We start from the raw sequence: 20,756 nt of genomic DNA, 5'->3' as shown, positions 1-20,756 counted from the left end.
CTTTAGGCAAATAACCTGCACCCAAACAAGTGATCAGCAGGAGTGCAAGTGCTGGACACCCACTGATCGGATAGTAAGTGCATCCTCTAGGAGTCGGTGTGCTTAAAATAAATCAATGCCAACTCTTAGCTGGCGTAGATTTCGGTCCTCATTTATACCAGAAAACTGGAGTGAACTATAATAAATCTGCCAGGGCCAGTAAGTGGCGAGAGCGGCGCAAAAACACCATTTGCACAAATAGCATTTAAAAAGTCAGAAAACCATAGTTTGCAACTTTTTTTCCCACTGATTTTCTGGCACAGGGGCTTGACAAATGACTCCCTTTATTATTTTTGAGCGTTAACCCCTTTCCTGATAATGAAAAACAGAGTGCTCGACAGATCTGTAGGGAAGTTTTACATTTGTGGCGAGTTACATGGAAGTAAAGGAACAGCTTTTTAGAAATCCAAAATCAATTAAAAAAAATAAACAAAAACCAACACACAAACCCTCACCCCAAAAAGCATTTAGACTGTATACCCAACAGTTGCAGATCATTTATTCTCATAGGTAGGCCAAATAAGCTAAACTAACCAATCATGTGCACTTAAGCTGGCCATACACATCGGATAGGTGTCAGCCAGAACCAATTTCAGTTTGACCAGCCAACCATATAAGGCCTCATTGTACACGACCGTAAGTGTTTTGCAGTCCGCAACTTGTGGTTCCACAAAACACGGATACCAGCCAAGTGCATGCTGCCATTTTTCTTTTTTACTCCTGCAGAAATGTTCCATCCTTGTCTACAAAACTGACAAGAATAGGACATGTTCTATTTTTTTGCGGGGCTGCGGAACGGACTTACATGCCGTGTGCATGAGCCCTAGTGTCTTCTGCAGATGTTGGGAAGATCAGGGTCAGGAAGCTGGATTTCAAATGTCCAATCCTTCTATTCTCAGGGAAATAAGCCACTGCCAGGCGTGTTTGGTAACACCTTTATCACCTGTCCCTGTTCAGGACACATGCATACTCGGCTTAGCAAAACGTGCACATGCATGGAGCCCAATTATTGACTAGCCGATGTTTTTAAGCTCCTAAAGCTGCCCACTGAACACTCATGAATGTGCATTAGGGCTCACGCACACAAACGTATTTGCTTTCCTTGTCCAGACCGCATGCGGAACGATTCATTTCAATTGGTCTGCAAATAAAAAAAACTCTGTGTGCATTCCATCTCCATATGTATGTTCCGAAAAAAATGTCCACATTACGGACAAGGATAGGACTGTTGCATTAGGGGCCAGCTGTTCCGCTCCGCAAAATATGGAATGCACATGAACGTCATCTGTATTTTTTGCGGATCCGTGTTTCGAGGACCGCAAGTTACATACGGTCATGTGCATGAGGCCTTAGGTTGCTTTTACACACAAGTTTCGGATGGAGTTTTTATGCCTTTTCACACCTGTTTTTTGCAGCATTTTTTTCTGTAAAAACGCAGGCCATACGTGTTTAATTTGCTACTGTCGTTTTAGTTCATTAGGCCTAGTTCACACATGAGCGATTCTGAGCCAGAACACCCACACCTGGGTCAAAAACACAGAGCAGGTGCTCACAATCATTGACCAAACAAACACAGACTGTGTGAACTAGGCTTTAAAAGTGGTGTTTTTTTGCCATTTTTCCCCCAAAAAAATGCAACATGCTGTAGCTCTGGCGTTTTTACATCTCTGACTATAGGAAAAAACTAAAAAATAAAATAAAATTAAAAACGCATGAGCTTATTCAGGGTTTTTTACTGGTGAAAAAAAGCCAGAGCCAAATTCATGTGTGTAAGGACCCTTAGTGTAACCATAAAAAAAAAAAATCGAGTGGACAGATCATCTTTCAGAGGGAAATATATTAACATTAAAGATGAATGTCCAACCTCAAAATCCAAATCCCCTCTGCAAAAAAAAAATAAAATATCCCTCAAACAGTTAAAAAAAAATAGTGTCATAACACCATTTTTTATTTTTTTTTATTTTATTTTTTCAGGGGATGGCTATGGTGGCGTTTAAAAGGTAAAACTAAAGTTTAGCAATATATACATTTTTTTCCTTACTGGTATCAGGAAAAGGAAAAACAAAAATGAAAAAAAAAAAAAAAAACATTTGAATTTGGGACAACAGTGTATAAAGAAAGAAAATCATCCGATAATTCTGGGTTATGATCCAACGCGTGTTGTGGTTGTTCTTTTGTCGGAGAAGAAGCTTTTAAGAAGAAACACCTGTCCAATGCTTACAACTAAGAGAATTAAAGCCTCCCCTATGGACCAATAGGCTACTCTGGTGTTCAGATCCTCTGCCCTGCTGCGGCCTTGCGCCTCCCTTAAGCGGAAGTGTGTCTGGTAATCGATGACCGACTTCAGAGCTTCGTGGATTGAAACACAAGCAGATTCCATCTGCACAAGAGAAAAAAAAATATTTAGCACAAAATACAAATACATTTCAAATATCTAAAAGGTGGTATACCGTAATACGTAGTTTTATCCATATATTTATTGCATATTATTAACATAATGTAAGGCTCTGTTCGCATCTGCATCATGGCCTTCATTTATAATTCACTGTATGACAGGTACCAACAATGTGCCCGATGGACCCGACTGACTTGGTGTCCGTCAGGGTTTCATCCGAGTATCCATTGATTTAAAGGGGTTGTCTCATCATGGACAATGGGGGCATATCGCTGGGACCCGCACCTATATCGAGAACGGAGCCCCGCAAGTGAAGTAGGGAGCACTGCGCATGCTCAGATGCCCTCTATTCATTTTCTATGGGGCCGGTGAAAATAGCCGAGCACTCGCTCGGCTATTTCCGTCGGCCCCTTAGAAATTAACGGGAGCGGGGGCTGCGCATGTTCGGTACGCTCCCATTCACTGCTATGGGGAGCCGGTTTGGGGGTGGCCGGACCGGAGTCCTCCAGCCACCACCTTGCAGGGCTCTGTTCTCGATATAGGTGCGGGTCCCAGAGGTGGGACCGCCACCTTTACGACAATGGGGGCATATACTAGCGATATGCCCCCATTGCCCTTGATGAGACAACCCCTTTAAATGGCTATTCTTAAAGGGGTTCTGCAGTTATTTTAAACTGATGATCTATCCTCTGGATAGATCATCAGCATCTAATTGGCGGGGGTCCGACACCCGGGACCCCTCTCGATCAGCTGTTTGAGAAGGCAGCGGTGCTGGCAGTAGTGCCGCGACCTTCTCAAACAGCTGATCAGCAGGAGTCCCGGGTGTCGGACCCTCGCCTATCAGATGGTGATGATCTATCCAGAGGATAGATCATCAGTTTAAAAGAACTGCAGAACCCCTTAAAATTAGGGTTCTCATACAACTATACCACATAGCATGCAATGTTAGCCTATAGGAACAAATTACATTTTGAGGACCTTCCCTAAAATTAGTCAGACATGTCAAACGGGTTGTCCCTTGAAGACAACTTATCCCCTATCCACAGGATAGACATGTTTCTGATTGGTAGGGATCTGACTGCTACTCCACTGATCATGAGAATGAGGATCTGTGCTCTCCAGTATGAATGAAGCGATGGTCACAGATGCACTCTGCCGAACCATTCAACTCTATGGGGTTGCTGGAGATAGCCAAGTCCCTGTACTCATCGATCTCTGGCAGTCCTATAGATATCAACGGAGAAGAGGGCATGCATAAGTGTCTAACACTCAATTCAAATGGGGTACATGGACGCCCATTCTCACGATCGGTGTGAAGCCCAGCGGTCGGGCCCCTGCCAGTCAGACATTTATACCCTATCCTAGTGCAGGACCCAGTTCGAAAAATGGTAATAACTATTTTTCTAACTGGTGTCCCACATTAGTGTTATGTTGGAATATTTTATATGTATCTTATCCGTTGATGGGACTAATATTGTTGGGCTTGGACTAATATTGTGGATAAGAGATAAGTTGTCTTAATGGGACAAGCCCTTAAAATATATCAAATGTGCGCTGTGATCACACAAAGTAGCAGGAAAACACATTACAGGCGATATGTCACCGTGGAGCCCTGGCCTAAGGCTGGGTTCACATCACCGTCTCATTTGCCGTTCTTCTCACGGATCAGAAGAACGGAAAATGGAAACACAGCCTGGAAAATGCAGAACTGCCTTCATCGAATCGATCTAGTCTGTTGGCTTGACAAGCTATTCCTGTGCCGTTTTCAGCCAGTGGTCACCTAGCTCTTCACAGACCCCAAATACATACAAATATACATAGTTGTGCAGTTACTTTCCATAACCATGCAAATGTATATGCCATTCGAGCTGTGAAATGTATATGTCAGAAGTAGAACAGTTCTGGCTGATCCAGCTCACAGTTCTGACCTGTGTCAGGGCAGTGGCCCGGTTCTCGCTGGGGAAGAGTGGTGGGTCTTCTCCAACTTGGAAGTCAAAGTAGACAGTCTTGTGCGTGAAAGTTGAGAACTCGTTACTAAAGCAGAACTTGTACGTTCCATTGCGTGAGGCTGTAAAAGTGAAGCTATCGTATTGTTTCTTCATCTCCTTGTACAGCACTATCCCATCTGGGTCTTCAAGCCGGCAGTCCACATCATAATGGCCACCGGTGATGACCTGTAGAAAAGAACAAATGTCACAGTTCAGGTTTAGAAGCCAGTACTACCTGTTTACTAGTAGGGTGACCAAAAGTCAATCATTCGTTATGGTTGAAAAGAGAGCTGTGGGTTTTCCAGACTAAATGATGGCGATAGGGTTGGGGTTGTCTGGTCAAGAAAACATTTTTTCCATAATAAAATTACAAACTGAATAAAATGTCTTAGAAAAGTAATTCTCGCCCTACCAATCCCATGCCTGCTAGCAACGCGTCCGCTTAGGCAATCACTGGCTGAGGCTGATCGCTGCCGTGGTCAGTGTTCGTCTAAGCTTTTGCTGTGTCCAGAAGAACCAGGAACCAGAGATTGGCAAGAGACCTTTTTAAGCCAATCTTGCACTTTTCATTTTTCCTGAACAAGCCCTAACTGTATCAGCAATATGGTACTGGGTGACATATGAACTCATCATGGCGACCTGTGCACTCCATCTTCTCCTTCCTTTAGTACCACACAGGGATCAGATGCCCCCATTTTTTGCTAATATATGTCGGTCTCAGAGAATGCAGCATTACCTATCCCTGCACTATGCACCAGGCTGCAGGTTGTGCACCCCTGATCTAACGTGTACAAGATGTCCTGACTTGAACCTAGTGTCAGGCGAAAGAGTGACTAAATGACTCATATCTCACGTGCGATTTTCCAAATTTATGTAATAACAAGTAACCAGTGGTGAGGACTACAACCATACACTCTTATATGCCGATTTTAGAATGGGGAACAGTAGTGGTCCTCTGTATATGCTGGAATTGGAAAGAGATGCTGCTTTACTCATAGTCAGAATAGATGGGCTGTATCGTCACCATGGGCTGTGGAATGAATGCCACTCTCACCCACATGTCTCTTCCCGGCACCCCGGTGACTACGCCACTGATTTCCTGTGCTAATGCCACACGCTGCACCTATTCTATTAAAATGTGTGAAATTGTATACAGACTGACACGGATTCGGCTACATCAAAATGACTACTTGCGAACATTCCAAACTGCATCCCGATTTACGAAAAAAATTGCATAAACGAATATACCTACATTAATATGCATCTTATTCTAACAGATTGACAATACTGTGCAACTCACCCGGAATGGATGATCGTACTGCAAAGGAGAAAATTTATCAAAACTGGTGTGAAGGAAAACTGACTTTGGTTGCTGTGAGCACCTATCAGATTTTTCTACCAAAACTCCTTTGTAAAATGAAAGGTGGAATCTGATTGATTTCTATGGGCAACTAAGTTTCACCAAAATGTGTAGTTAATGCGATGTTTAAGCTGAAAGCTTTGTCCAGCAGGAGACTGACAGAGCGCCGCACCATCACATCCTATTGTGGCCCATGAGCAATGAATTGCACTGAAAGCTACCCCGCAGCACTAGTGTGAGGAAAGGCAACACTATATTTGAAAGCAAAATGTAAATTGCTAAACCGTTTTTAACAGGGATTAGTAGGCGCCATTACTATCATGATAAATTTATGTTGATGAACTGGGATAGTCACTGGAATATATTGTACGATAGCAGCTAAGGAGCACTATACACACCCAGCTACTGCTAAACAGGCCATGTTTGGGCAAGAGAGAGGGGGGTAGAGTTACCACTATACTATATTAATGAACTATCCTGAGGGTAGGTCATCCATTTTTAAAGGGGTTCTCCAGACTACAGATGTTGAGGCCTGCCCCCGGATAGGTCACAGATATCAGATCGATATGGGGTCTGAGCTGCAGTACCCCAGTGCGGCCACTACACAGTGTACGGAGATGTCTGCCTCAGCGCTGCGTCTGCCCAAACGGCCAATCTGTGGGGGTGTCGGGTCTCAGACCCCCACAATCTCATATTGATGATCTATCCAGAGGGCAGGTCATCAATATCTGTAGCCCGGAGAACCTCTAAGTTCTGAAAAACCCTTAAAGGGTTTCTGCCACTTCGTTTTCCCCTATTTAGCTTTCAGACACTAGCGATCCACTAGTGTCTGCTGTACCAAACAATCCTAATCTAACAGTTTTTTGTCCAGCCGTTTTGCTAAAAAAAAGAACTTTTATGGATATGCTAATGAGCCTCTAGGTGCTATGCGGGCGTCTTTTCAGCACCTAGAGCAGGCATCCTCAAACTGCGGCCCTCCAGCTGTTGTAAAACTAATTCCCACAATGCCCTGCTGTAGGCTGTTCAGGCATGCTGGGAGTTGTAGTCTTACAACAGCTGGAGGGCCGCAGTTTGAGGATGCCTGACCTAGAGGCTCCGTCTACCTTCACATAATGCCGCCCAGCGCGTCCCTCCAGCACGCCCATCTCTGATGGAATCCGATCCTCCCTCTGTTCCAGCCGTACGAAACCTCGCGCCTGCACCGTGCGCGTCTGTAATCTGCGCAGGCGCAGTGAATGTCTGACCGCTGCCTGCTCAGACATCTCCACGGAGATATCGAGAACGCAGACATCTCCACACCTATATCGAGAACGGAGCCCTGAAAGTGTTGGGGGGGGGGGGGGGGGGCACACTGAGCACGCGCAGCTGCCCTCCATTCATTTTCTATGGGGCCGCAAAATATAGCAGAGCACTGGCTTGGCTATTTCCGTCAGGCCCATGTAAGTGAATGGGAGCAGTGGCTAGTCATTTGCGGTGTGCTCCCATTCACTTCTATGGGGAGCGGGCTTGGTGGTGCCCGGACCGGAGCCCTCCAGCCACCACCTTGCGGCGCTCCGCTGGGACCCGCACCTACAAGACAATGGGGGCCCCAATTGTCTGTGATGAGACAACCCCTTTAGGCACCTGGCGAATATAGCGGCGGAGCCAGCAGTACTTTGCGCTGCACTGTGGTAGTCGGTTCTGCAGAGGCGGTACTTTGTGCTGTACTATGGTATTGCTGGCCCCGCCTACTTCTGTTGTCCCTGCCCATTTGTGTTGCCCACCTTCTGTAAATTTGGAACCGCTTATAACATGGGGCCACTTTTAGACTTTTTCCAGGGCCATGTTATGTTTCCAGGCTGCCCCTACTTTGCACCCCATAATATCTGCTACGGCAGAAAAGTCAGACGGGCTGCACACACATGGTTGTGTCTGTATTTAGGTCTGCAAACCATGGATCTTCAGAATACGGATGCCTTCTGTGTGCACTCCGCATGTTTCTCACTCCCATCAATAGAAATTACTGTTCTCGTCCACAAGACAAACAGGAATAGTTGCGGAAAGGCCACACGGATCAGCAAAAAATTTGCATGTGTGCATGGCCCAGTGCAAAGGAATGGCTCGGTGTGCTATCCGCAAAAAATGCTGATGGCACATGGATGAAAAACACATGAGACCGAAGGTTGTGCTTTTTTTACCATTGATAGATTTTCATTCAAGGAAGGAGCAACAGTCATTAAAACATCATAAAAACATAAAGCGATTTTCCAACATTAGTCAATAATAAAATGTTTGCAGACTTGAGTAGATTTGGATTAGTGCGCGGAAACAAGTCTGACAGGTCAGCTTTATCTGATAACTGCCAGCTCATCAAATACGGAGCGTGCGGAACGGGCGTACGTATTCCACAGGATGGTAGAGAAGAGGTCGCAGTTATGGGTCGGCAACTGGAGGTCAAAACGCCATCCGTGCGGACTAAAGGACTCATGCATGGAAGATTGATTAGTAACCGAACAGCCGGGACGTTGCCTCCTTCCATATCAGTTCAGCGTGCACAAGTACAATTAAGCTCTACATACACCAGCCCATATCTCTCCTTCCTGAACAATACTGTGCCTGAGTCTGGAATGGGAGTTACTGCATCGTGCATTCAAAACTGAATTTTCCGGTTTGGCTGGAGGCGTGCTAGGCCAGGTTATATTACTAGCTGCACACGTCCGGGGAACAGCACATGCACGCAGCTAGCCATCGGACATGGGCACTGATGTCTGATGTTTTACTATGCACAATTTGTGTTCAGTTCCACTGATCATGGTTGCTAATGAAGCGGTACCTCCATTCATTTACACTGGGGACAGACGGCGCATGCGCTATGAGTAAGAACCAGTGTCACTAGGTTCAAAACATGTCAACTACATGACTAGGGCTCTGTGTCATGTTGTTATTTTTTTATGGATTTTTTTTTCAATAAATAATAAATTTTCAATAGTTCAGCTTGAGTGACAGAATTTTTTCCCCTATCTTTTTGGAAATTATTGAACCTGTTGCCGAATCAGTGTTTCATGGACACTCGCTTACCAGTGTAAGTGAATGAAGGCTGCTGGTGGACGCACCCCTCCATCAGCAGCCATGTCCTGAGTGAGGACCCAGCAGTAAGCATGACTTCTGCATCTTAAACCACAGGACATAGATGCTGATAGTTTAAGAATGGTTATTACTAACAGCATGCCGGTGGTCCCAGCACATGTGCAGCTAGTAATATAAACTGGCCAACAGCTTTAAATGATACAAATTATTATAATAAATATTCCCAGAGAGACACCCATAGAAAAACGAAGGCTAATGACCATGTCCGCCACGTTACTGCCATATCCCGTCTTATTTACCCTCACCGCAGCCTGTCACAATGTCACGCCGAAGCTCTCTGCATATCGCCCTTCGGGTAAGCCGTGGCTCACAGGCTAAACAAACACGGATACACTTACTGTGCAGAATAATAATAGTAGAAACTATAGCAGCACTAGCTTCAATGTGTGGACGCCACGGGCCACGTTTCAGCTCAATGTAAGCCTTTTTTGGTGCATTTTTTTCCTACGGTTTTACAAGTGTCTTCTTGGGGGTGTATACTTCACTGCAAGTCTGGATTCCTGATTACAGTTTTTTATGTGGAATTGCACAAAAAAATAAAAATGTGTGGCCACATATGGTGTGGTTTTTGGGCGCTTTCTATTCAATTAAATGGGAGACTAAAAGCGTGTTTTCTGCTTCTCTTTTCCTTGCTTTTTTACCATGTGCCTTTGCTTCCCATTGAAATGAATTGGAGGCTGTTTGATGGCGTTTTTGGCGCCGATTCTGCACGCCAAAAAGCTCTGTGAACAGGTCTAGGCAATTCTTCTGACCCTATAAACATAGTTTACCACTGGAGACCTTTTCTGCAGACCCTACCCCCCACCCAAGATGGGTGGACCCATGGTGTGAATTCTATTTACCTGATCCCTGCCTCTGGGTTCCCGGCTCCATTGCACCCCGTTGGGTGCTGCAGGTCTCAGGTCTCCCTGCATAAACATCTGGTATGACGTGGGTCACCTGGCTACAGCAGTGACATGACACCCATGTCTCATGTGACCAAGTGACACAACATATGGATTAGGCCTGAACAATATATCACCAAAACAATCGCAATAAATCGCCATACAGCAATCGCCAAGACAAACTTTTTTTCCCTCAAAAGTGGGGGGAAACTGGCAGTGCGTCTTATAAAGCGATGGTTGACACGGATGTATCGCCGGCCGCTATGCTGCACAGCGCGGCCGGCGATGCATCAGTTACTGTGCGGGGAGGGAGGAGGGGCTGGAGGCAAGTCGTTATTTTAATGAACTAATGTTCTATTTATCTGTTCTGTCCAGTGCTATTAAGAAAATGGCAAGTTTTGTATGTTGTACTTTTGCAGTAATGCAAATATGTTATTTAATTTAGTAAAAGATGTTTTATTTTGAAAAACACTGTGCACTTCAGTTCTGGAGTTAAGCATAACTACATTTCAGCATTATCAGTAATTTCCGTGTGCTTTTGCCTTGAAAATCCAAGCAAATAGACCTCTAGCACAATTCCCTTAAAATATCGCATTGCAATTTTTAGGGCCCTAATTGCAATCGCACAAAATTCCCATATCGTGCAGCCCTAATATGGATGACAGGTCACCACTGAAAATTAGTCATTGGCTGCAGCGGCCATTTGCCCCTCGTCAAACCGGATGTCAATGGAGGATGACCAGTGACCTGCAGCGCCTTAGGGGGGAGTGATGGAGCCGGAATCCAGTGGCGTGGATCAGGTCAATTTGATTCCCAGTGCAGGTTTAGCCATGCCGGGGGGGAAGGGGGGAATCCAGAAAAGGTCCCCTGGGGTGAACAACCCCTTAAAAGGACAAGCAATGTCACTTTAAGGTCCTACTAATATTATGATTTATTATTAAAGCACCATTCATTCCATAGCGCTCTACATATGATAAGGGGTGCACATACATAATACAGACTATTGCGCCAAGCATGAACAAGATGAGTTACAAACTGGTACAGAAGGAGAGAGGGCCCTGCCCGTGAGGGCTTACAGTCTACATGGTATGGGAGAAGGACACAGTAGGTGAGGATAAAGCTGGTAATGGCTGTATAGCAGCAGCAGGGTCACTGGTTGTTGGCTTGTCTGAAGAGGTAGGTTTTTAGGTTTCTTTTAAAGGATTCCACTGTAGGTGAGAGTCTGATGTGTTGGGGTAGAGAGTTCCAGAGTATGGGGGATGCACGGGAAAAATCCTGGAGACGATTGTAAGGAGAGGAGAGAAGGAAGTCTTGTGAGGATCAGAGATTATGTGTGGGGATGTATCAGTAGCTCAGAGATGTAGGGAGGGGACAGGTTGTGGACGGCCTTGTATGTATTTGTTAGTACTTTGAACTGAATTTGCTGGGAAATCGGGAACCAGTGAAGGGATTGGCAGAGGGGAGGCAGAGGAGTAACAGAGTGAGAGGTGGATTAGTCGGGTTGCAGAATTGAGGATAGATTGGAGGGGTGCGAGAGTGCTAGATGGAAGGCCACAGAGGAGAATGTTGCAGTAGTCTAAGCGGGAGATGATGAGGGCATGTACAAGCATGTTCGCAGATTTAAAGTTGAAGAAAGTGCAGATGCGGGAGAACCAGAATCCGAGGTCACTCCAAGGCAGCGGACTTGGTTGACCGGGAGAGTGTGCAGCCATTGAATAGGTCTGTTGGCGGGGATAAGCGAGATGGAGAAAAAAAAGATGATGAATTCTGTTTTATCCATGTTAAGTTTTAGAAAGCGAGAGGAGGAGAAGGAGGAGGATATCGAAAATAGACATTGTGGGATTCTGGATAGTAAGGTGGTGATGTCTGGACCAGAGAGAGGTAGATTTGTGATTCGTCAGCATAAAAGTGATACCGAAAGCCATGTCCCAGGCCGAAAGTGTAGATAGATAAGAGCAGGGGTCCTAGGACAGAGCCTTGCAGGACACCAACAAAGAGGGAATGAGACGAGGTGGTGTGAGAGTGGGAGACGCTAAATGTCCGGTTTGTGAGGTATGATGTGATCCAGGAGAGGGCCAGGTCAGTGATGCCAAAAGATGAGAGTTTGTAACAGAAGGGAGTGGTCTCATGTACACCCGGCTGTTGTACGCCTGTTCCGTGCATTAGGGACCGCAATTTCACGGACAACGTCCGTGTGGCGGCCAGGATGGATCGAGACCCATTCAACTTGAATGGGTCCGTGATCCGTCCGCACCACCAAAAAAAAAAAAAAAAAAAAAAAAAAAAAAAAAAAAAAAAAAAGAGAAGATGAACACTCTGTAGTGCTTCCTTGGGGTTCCGATCTCCGATCTGTGCTTCTGTTCCGCATCTCCGAGAACGGGTCCACATACGTAATGCAGGGTGCACACGGCTGGTGCCCCGTGTATTGCGGACCCACCGTATGCGGGCCGCAATACAGCCACGACCGTGTGCACAAGGCCTCAAAGGCAGAGGACAGGTCAAGCAGAAGGAGGACAGAATAATGTTTTTGGTTTTGGCTGTTAGTAGGTCATTGGTGACTTTGGTAAGGGCAGTCTCAGTTGAGTGGTGGGCTTGGAAGCCAGATTGTAGGCTCTCAAATAGGGAGCAGTAGGAGAGGTGAACGGACAGTTCAGATTGGACATGTTGCTCAAGTAGCTTTGAGGCATATGGGGCGATAACTGGACAAAGATGGGTCAAGTGAAACAAACAAACGTTGGCCATAGTAAGCAGACTGTGTAAGAACAACTTGTACACATGAGGCTCAGTGATCCCCTATGAGTAAAACCAGTGCAAACATGTAGTGGAGCGGCTGCCCACAACAACCATTCTGATCCCCCCCGTACGGTTTATACATGGGACGCACAATGCTTTATGTTGAGTATACACACATTTGACTACATTAAAAATATATTGAAGTGTATCGCTCAATGTACCTATAGGTCAGGTATAAGCAACCTTCAGCACTCCAGCTGTTGTGAAACTACAACTCCCAGCATGCACATTTACTCAGCTGTTCTTGTAACTCCCATAGAAGTGAAAGGAGGATTCTGGGAGTTGTAGTTTCAGAACAGCTGGAGTGCCGTAGTTCAGAAGTGAATTTCACTCTGTTTTTCCCGGTTTATGTTTCTATACTTTGAGGACAGTACATTCTAGCAGAACACACTATTCAGTACTGCAAAAAATACATACGTTTTTATTTTTAGACTGAAGACAATGAGAGAAGGATGGAAACGTCACACATTACTTTTCCATCGGTTAAATGTATTTTAAATTATTATTTTTTTACAGTTAATACCTGGAGAAATGTTAAACTAATTTCACTCCCCCCCCACTGTTTCCATTAAAAACAGACAAAATGTATGCCCATCGGTTAAACGTATGTGTTAAAAAAACATGACGTATTCCTGAAATTTCATGTTTTTATGCTATTTTCATGTATGCTCAACGGGATGTGATCAGCCCCTGACAGAGCTCCACTGCAGCCGTTCTGCCCTCATCCTAGAAGAAAAGTGCACTGCAGTAGAAAAATATTACAGGGACGTATGGCATAGTCACTGATAGGCCGTTACTGGTGCCAGCTTCAGGTTCCACCACTGGACCCATACCCATTGATATATTGGCTTTCGTATAGACTTCAATAGAGAGGGCTCTGCACGGGCATCTTAAATTTGAATGAAAACTGGGGTTACACCTATCAGGTATTTATGGCATACTGTGAATATACCATAAATGCCCAAAATTAGAAACCCCAATTCACAGTGCCCAGCACTGATCTAACGAAAGCACTGCACAAAATACAGATATCTTGTACATTATGCTTTTCCAGGATTTTTTATTTATGACCTATCCTCAGTGGGCACAGCTGGTTACTGCTGTACTGCTGCCACGGAAGTGAATGGGAGCGGTGCTCCAGTAAACCAGCTCTGTCCACCGCACAGTGGATAAACCAGTGTAGTTCTGGCGCTGGAGTTACTTGGGAGGGAGGGTGAAGTGTCAGACCCCTATCAATCACATACTGATGGCCTTTTCTGAGGATAGGCCATCAATATAAAAAAAATCCTGGAAAACCCCTTTAAAAGGAGTTGTTTTATTAGAGAACACCCCTTTCAGAATGAGGCACTGGAGCTATCCAACCTCCCCCACCGCCGGGAAGATGTAGGGTCACATAGCAGTCATTCACATGAACTGCCGTCCGCATAAAACAAGGATGGCTCAAGTATGCCAGAACACCTGTCAGACAGGTGTGACACTCCAAAAAGGAGTAGATGCATGCATGGCCACCTGACCACCTCATCTAATCCTTGCTAGAGTGTCACACGGGGGTCAGGAGACCCTCATTCTGCCAACATATGGCGTTGGGTATGGAGAGAGTTACAAGCAAGGTCTCTTCCTTTCTAAAATGCAAATGAGTAAAAGGGAGCCCCCATTCTCAAGACAGGTGGGAGTCCTGGAGGTGGAACCATCACCTGCTCGACATGTATGGCCCTAGAAATGTCTCAGAAGGTAATAATCTTTTAGGTTTTATTGCAGTCCTTGGGTCTGGTTCAGCCTCTCCGTGTGGATTCTGTGCATCCCTGCTATGCACCCTAACAGGCCGTATGGACACGGTTGTCTTCAAGTATATGTTGAATACATTGATTTACCTGGAATTCGAGCGTACACTTGGTTCCCTGAGTGATGTCTTCATAGAAGCACTGCTTGGCGTTATCGGGTAGCTCAAAGGTAATTTCAGAGGCAGTGGCACATCCCAGAAGAAGCAGGAAGATTGACAGCAAGGACCCCACCCTGGAGTCATTCACCAGACAGTGCAGCATCTTCACCTTATTAGTGGCCACAACCCGCAGAAACAATCACCACCTATAAAGGAGCAAGGAAAATATATTCTCATACCATATACCATGTATGACATCAGATTCTATCTGGACTGCACATCTATGCGCTGCAGGATAAAGCATCAGCGGGAGCCGTGCCCTCTGTACACTGGGTGCCGAGAGTACTGGCCACATTATGGCCACCCAAATACAGGCCACGGTCAGCACCAGACTGTGCAGGCACATAGCTCGACCGGTAACACCCAATCATGACTTCTAGCAGGAATGGCATAATATAGTCAAAAACATAGTTACTACTTGCATCCCTCTTGTAATAACAATTTTGGAGCATCTAAGACATGTCAGGAGAGGCGACAGCTCTTTAAAGCAGTCAGAGATAATTACAATCTCAAATAAGCCCTAAAAGTCATCTTACACTCACCACTTCCCCCAGCCCGGTTCGCCTGATGCTGCTTTCTACAAACTGCACCTGACTGCTGCAGCCAATCACTATCCTCAGTGGTCTAACACCGAGGACTGTGATTGGCTGCAGCAATGACAATCCGCACACCTGCTTGTTCAGACACTGGACGTGCAGGTGTAGAGAATGTCAACACTGCAGCCAATCACTATGCTCAGTCTTACACCTCTGAGGACAGGGATTGGCTGCAGCGGTCACATTTCCGCTGTGGTTTGTAAACAAGCAGCAGCACGAGCACTGGACCTGCACCGCATATAATGGAGCTGTAAATGAAGTATAGGATGATTTTTTTTTAATTATAAGCCATTGTATGGCTTGTCTGAGATTTGTAACCTCTTTGGTGAGGGTGCCCTATCAGGACCATAGATGATCCCAGAGGGTCTGGGGGCTGTGAGCACTGCCATCAGCTGATCCCAGAGGGTCTCAGGGGCTGTGAGCACTGCCATCAGCTGATCCCAGAGGGTCTCAGGGGCTGTGAGCACTGCCATCAGCTGATCCCAGAGGGTCTCAGGGGCTGTGAGCACTGCCATCAGCTGATCCCAGAGGGTCTCAGGGGCTGTGAGCACTGCCATCAGATGATCCCAGAGGGTCTCAGGGGCTGTGAGCACTGCCATCAGATGATCCCAGAGGGTCTCAGGGGCTGTGAGCACTGCCATCAGATGATCCCAGGGGCTGTGAGCACTGCCATCAGATGATCCCAGAGGGTCTCAGGGGCTGTGAGCACTGCCATCAGATGATCCCAGAGGGTCTCAGGGGCTGTGAGCACTGCCATCAGATGATCCCAGAGGGTCTCAGGGGCTGTGAGCACTGCCATCAGATGATCCCAGAGGGTCTCAGGGGCTGTGAGCACTGCCATCAGATGATCCCAGAGGGTCTCAGGGGCTGTGAGCACTGCCATCAGATGATCCCAGAGGGTCTCAGGGGCTGTGAGCACTGCCATCAGATGATCCCAGAGGGTCTCAGGGGCTGTGAGCACTGCCATCAGATGATCCCAGAGGGTCTCAGGGGCTGTGAGCACTGCCATCAGATGATCCCAGAGGGTCTCAGGGGCTGTGAGCACTGCCATCAGATGATCCCAGAGGGTCTCAGGGGCTGTGAGCACTGCCATCAGATGATCCCAGCGGGTCTCAGGGGCTGTGAGCACTGCCATCAGCTGATCCCAGCGGGTCTCAGGGGCTGTGAGCACTGCCATCAGCTGATCCCAGCGGGTCTCAGGGGCTGTGAGCACTGCCATCAGCTGATCCCAGCGGGTCTCAGGGGCTGTGAGCACTGCCATCAGCTGATCCCAGCGGGTCTCAGGGGCTGTGAGCACTGCCATCAGCTGATCCCAGCGGGTCTCAGGGGCTGTGAGCACTGCCATCAGCTGATCCCAGCGGGTCTCAGGGGCTGTGAGCACTGCCATCAGCTGATCCCAGAGGGTCTCAGGGGCTGTGAGCACTGCCATCAGCTGATCCCAGAGGGTCTCAGGGGCTGTGAGCACTGCCATCAGCTGATCCCAGAGGGTCTCAGGGGCTGTGAGCACTGCCATCAGCTGATCCCAGAGGGTCTCAGGGGCTGTGAGCACTGCCATCAGCTGATCCCAGAGGGTCTCAGGGGCTGTGAGCACTGCCATCAGCTGATTATTGGCTGCACACGGAAAGGGATTTGTTCCTTTAAGGGACAGGCTGATCAGGGCTGATGAGAATAGACACCAACTAGCTACAGGATCACGTAATGCAGACCAGGCTAATAATAATGAGATCTTCCTGAACTACCTACCTACCGTCCGCATCTACCAGTCAGAAATGGCTGATAACAGGGGGCACCAGGCTGCATAGGTGGAGGGGTAATCACTGTCCTGACCCGGTACCTATGTGTTTATAATGGACGGCAATGAGCCCCGATCCCAGGCACCTGTCACCGAGGCCCCGGCCTATGTATGCGGCCAGCTCCCCCGTGATGTCACGGAGCCGACCCCCCGACTCTCACTTACCCCGGCCGTATCCCGGATGTAGGGTGACAAGCAGCTCCTGCAAGCGTGGCAGATGCAGAGGAGGAGGGAGGGTCGGGCGAAGGAGCTTAGAAAGCGGAAACCGGTGACTGGTGCCCCGGAAACAATAGCACAATGTCTACGTGTTTGTCGGGAGGGGGAGGAGGCGGGGTCTGCGTGCGGTCTCCATGGCAGGGAGTGTGCGGGGCTGGGTCTGCCTGCTCCTCTCCATGTCTTCTGTGTGCGGTCTCCATGGCAGGGAGTGTGCGGGGCTGGGTCTCACTGCTCACGCCTCACTCTCCATGTCCTCTGTGTGGAGCAGAGAGGGTCTGCTATTGTGCCAAACACAGGACCCCCCATTATACTATTCATTGCTACAGGACCCCCCAAAACAGGGGCAAGACCAAACATACAGTAATAGACACTGCGCCATCTACAGGCCTGCCACAGCAGTGCCCCAGCTGCAGCACCAGGCTGTGTGCTTGGAAAACCCCCCTGAGGCTGTGCCCACCCCTGGCTGATGGTAGGGTGCTGGCACACAGATCAGCAAGTTGTCAGTGTGAAAGGTGTAAAAATGCTCTAGCCACTTACAAGAAAATGGGGGACATTTTCAACAATGGAGTCATTTGCGTCAAAAGTGGTGATTTGTTTCACCTCATTTATCAAAAGGCGCACACAGCCTTTTAAAATGTGACCTTTTTAAATATAAACTTGATTATCCGCCTATTTCACTCGATTTGCGACACTTTAACGGCAATAGTGCTAAAATGCAACTTTTTAAAACCAAAATGCACCATTTCAGCCAACCCTACACTTGCAAATTTTTTATCATATTTGCGACATTTCCAATGGTAAATTGCAAGTCTTGTCTAAGACTTGGGACGTTTTTGTTGGATGGCGGAACCCTGCAATTTAACTCAATTATATTAGATAAAAAGAAATGCCTCCTGTTTTAATACTTACCTATCACTTGTTCCCACGACAACTTTTTTTTTCCATAAATGCGACGTTTTACACTAACCACCATATAAGCTGACTTAACCCCTTAAGGACTCAGCCCTATTTCACCTTAAAGGGATTCTGTCACCAGGCTTCACCCCCTCCAGATAAAAATATGGTTATGTTCAGGGAGCTTTAACCATTCCTAATGTGGTCTTATAAATGTAATCTGTAGGCTCATTTTGCTCAAAATACGCTATTACTAACCTGTCATTCATAAAAATAAGGTGCCCAAGGGGATGTAAATGGATCCAAGCTGCCGCCTGCACCCGCCGCCGTTCGCGCCCAGCTCCGCCTTTCCCGACCTCAGCACCGCCTCATAATCTTCTGTGACGCCTCCCGCTCTCCCTCCCCCCTCCTCCTGCTGTAACAACACTGTGACGCCTCCCCCCTCCTCCTGCTGTAACATCGCTGTGACGCCTCCCGCTCTCCCTCCCTCCCCCCTCCTCCTCCTGCTGTAACATCGCTATGACGCCTCCCGCTCTCCCTCCCTCCCCCCTCCTCCTGCTGTAAGATCGCTGTGACGCCTCCCCCTCCTCCTGCTGTAAGATCGCTGTGACGCCTCCCCCCTCCTCCCGCTGTAACATCGCTGTGACGCCTCCCCTCCTCCTGCTGTAACATCGCTGTGACACCTCCCCCCTCCTCCTGCTGTAACATCGCTGTGACACCTCCCCCCTCCTCCTGCTGTAACATCGCTGTGACACCTCCCCCCTCCTCCTGCTGTAACATCGCTGTGACGCCTCCCCCCTCCTCCTGCTGTAACATCGCTGTGACGCCTCCCGCTCTCCCTCCCTACCCCCTCCTCCTGCTGTAACATCGCTGTGACGCCTCCCCCTCCTCCTGCTGTAACATCGCTGTGATGCCTCCCGCTCTCCCTCCCTCCCCCCTCCTCCTGCTGTAAGATCGCTGTGACGCCTCCCCCTCCTCCTGCTGTAAGATCGCTGTGACGCCTCCCCCCTCCTCCCGCTGTAACATCGCTGTGACGCCTCCCCTCCTCCTGCTGTAACATCGCTGTGACACCTCCCCCCTCCTCCTGCTGTAACATCGCTGTGACGCCTCCCCCCTCCCCCTGCTGTAACATCGCTGTGACGCCTCCCCCCTCCTCCTGCTGTAACATCGCTGTGACACCTCCCCCCTCCTCCTGCTGTAACATCGCTGTGACGCCTCCCCCCTCCTGCTGTAACATCGCTGTGACGCCTCCTCCTGCTGTAACATCGCTGTGACACCTCCCCCCTCCTCCTGCTGTAACATCGCTGTGACGCCTCCCGCTCTCCCTCCCTTCCCCCTCCTCCTGCTGTAACATCGCTGTGACGCCTCCCCCCTCCTCCTGCTGTAACATCGCTGTGACACCTCCCCCCTCCTCCTGCTGTAACATCGCTGTGACACCTCCCCCCTCCTCCTGCTGTAACATCGCTGTGACGCCTCCCCCCTCCTCCTGCTGTAACATCGCTGTGACGCCTCCTCCTGCTGTAACATCGCTGTGACACCTCCCCCCTCCTCCTGCTGTAACATCGCTGTGACGCCTCCCGCTCTCCCTCCCTTCCCCCTCCTCCTGCTGTAACATCGCTGTGACGCCTCCCCCCTCCTCCTGCTGTAACATCGCTGTGACGCCTCCCGCTCTCCCTCCCTTCCCCCTCCTCCTGCTGTAACATCGCTGTGACGCCTCCCCCTCCTCCTGCTGTAACATTGCTGTGACGCCTCCCGCTCTCCCTTCCTCCCCCCTCCTCCTGCTGTAACATCGCTGTGACGCCTCCCCCCTCCTCCTGCTGTAACATTGCTGTGACGCCTCCCCCCTCCTCCTGCTGTAACATCGCTGTGACGCCTCCCGCTCTCCCTCCCTCCCTCCCCCCTCCTCCTCCTGCTGTAACATCGCAATGTTGCAGCAGGAGGAGGGGAGAGGGAGGGAGAGCGGGAGGCGTCACAGCGATGTTAAAGCAGGAGGAGGGGGAGGGAGAGCGGGAGGCGTGACAGCGATGTTACAGCAGGAGGAGGGGGGAAGCATGACAGCGATGTTACAGCAGGAGGAGGGGGGAGGCGTCACAGCGATGTTACAGCAGGAGGAGGGGGGAGGCATCACAGCGATGTTACAGCAGGAGGAGGGGGGAGGCGTCACAGCGATGTTACAGCAGGAGGAGCGGGGAGGGAGGGAGAGCAGGAGGCGTCACAGCGATGTTACAGCAGGAGGAGGGGGGAGGGAGAGCGGGAGGCGTCACAGCGATGTTACAGCAGGAGGAGGGGGAGGGAGGGAGAGCGGGAGGCGTCATAGAAGATTATGAGGCGACGCTGAGGTCGGGAAAGGCGGCGCTGGGCACGAACGGTGGCGGGTGCGGGCGGCAGCTTGGATCTATTTACATCCCCTTGGGCACCTTATTTTTATGAATGACAGGTTAGTAATAGCGTATTTTTAGCAAAATGAGCCTACAGATTACATTTATAAGACCACATTAGGAATGGTTAAAGCTCCCTGAACATAACCATATTTTTATCTGGAGGGGGTGAAACCTGGTGACAGAATCCCTTTAAGGACATGGCCATTTTTTGCAAATCTGACCAGTGTCACTTTAAGTGCTGTTAACGCTTTGACTTACCCAGGCCGTTCTGAGATTGTTTTTTCGTCACATATTGTACTTCATGACACTGCTAAAATTGGGTAAAAAAAGTTGATTTTTTTGCATAAAAAAAT

General features: G+C 48.4%; 1 protein-coding gene across 2 annotated transcripts; it reads right to left on the bottom strand.

The window, feature by feature from the left end:
- Positions 1-289: 289 nt before the first annotated feature.
- Positions 290-17,228, bottom strand: TMED7 (transmembrane p24 trafficking protein 7). 2 transcript variants are annotated; one of them, XM_044275914.1, is made up of 4 exons: positions 17,078-17,228; positions 14,457-14,670; positions 4,363-4,608; positions 290-2,419 (listed from the first exon to the last, which is right to left on the bottom strand). In XM_044275914.1, the coding sequence occupies exons 2-4, from the start codon at positions 14,625-14,627 to the stop codon at positions 2,183-2,185; spliced, it is 654 nt and encodes a 217-aa protein (XP_044131849.1). In that variant the 5' UTR covers positions 14,628-14,670; positions 17,078-17,228; the 3' UTR covers positions 290-2,182. The 2 variants fall into 2 exon arrangements, with proteins under 2 accessions (XP_044131849.1, XP_044131850.1); XM_044275915.1 differs by lacking the exon at positions 17,078-17,228 and adding an exon at positions 16,864-17,032.
- Positions 17,229-20,756: the final 3,528 nt, after the last annotated feature.

Source organism: Bufo gargarizans, chromosome 1, assembly GCF_014858855.1.
Source record: "Bufo gargarizans isolate SCDJY-AF-19 chromosome 1, ASM1485885v1, whole genome shotgun sequence".
Lineage (NCBI taxonomy): Eukaryota > Metazoa > Chordata > Amphibia > Anura > Bufonidae > Bufo > Bufo gargarizans.
The sequence above is the reverse complement of the archived record's forward strand: the minus strand, read 5'-3'. Positions and strand labels throughout refer to the sequence as shown.

Excerpts from the sequence above, each read along its gene's own strand:
- TMED7 (XM_044275914.1), bottom strand. The coding sequence starts at position 14,627 with ATGCTGCACTGTCTGGTGAATGACTCCAGGGTGGGGTCCTTGCTGTCA. Across the intron at positions 4,609-14,456 it reads AGTGTACGCTCGAATTCCAG|GTCATCACCGGTGGCCATTA; the intron begins GTAAATCAATGT and ends TCTTTTCTACAG. Across the intron at positions 2,420-4,362 it reads GGGCCACTGCCCTGACACAG|ATGGAATCTGCTTGTGTTTC; the intron begins GTCAGAACTGTG and ends TCTCTTGTGCAG.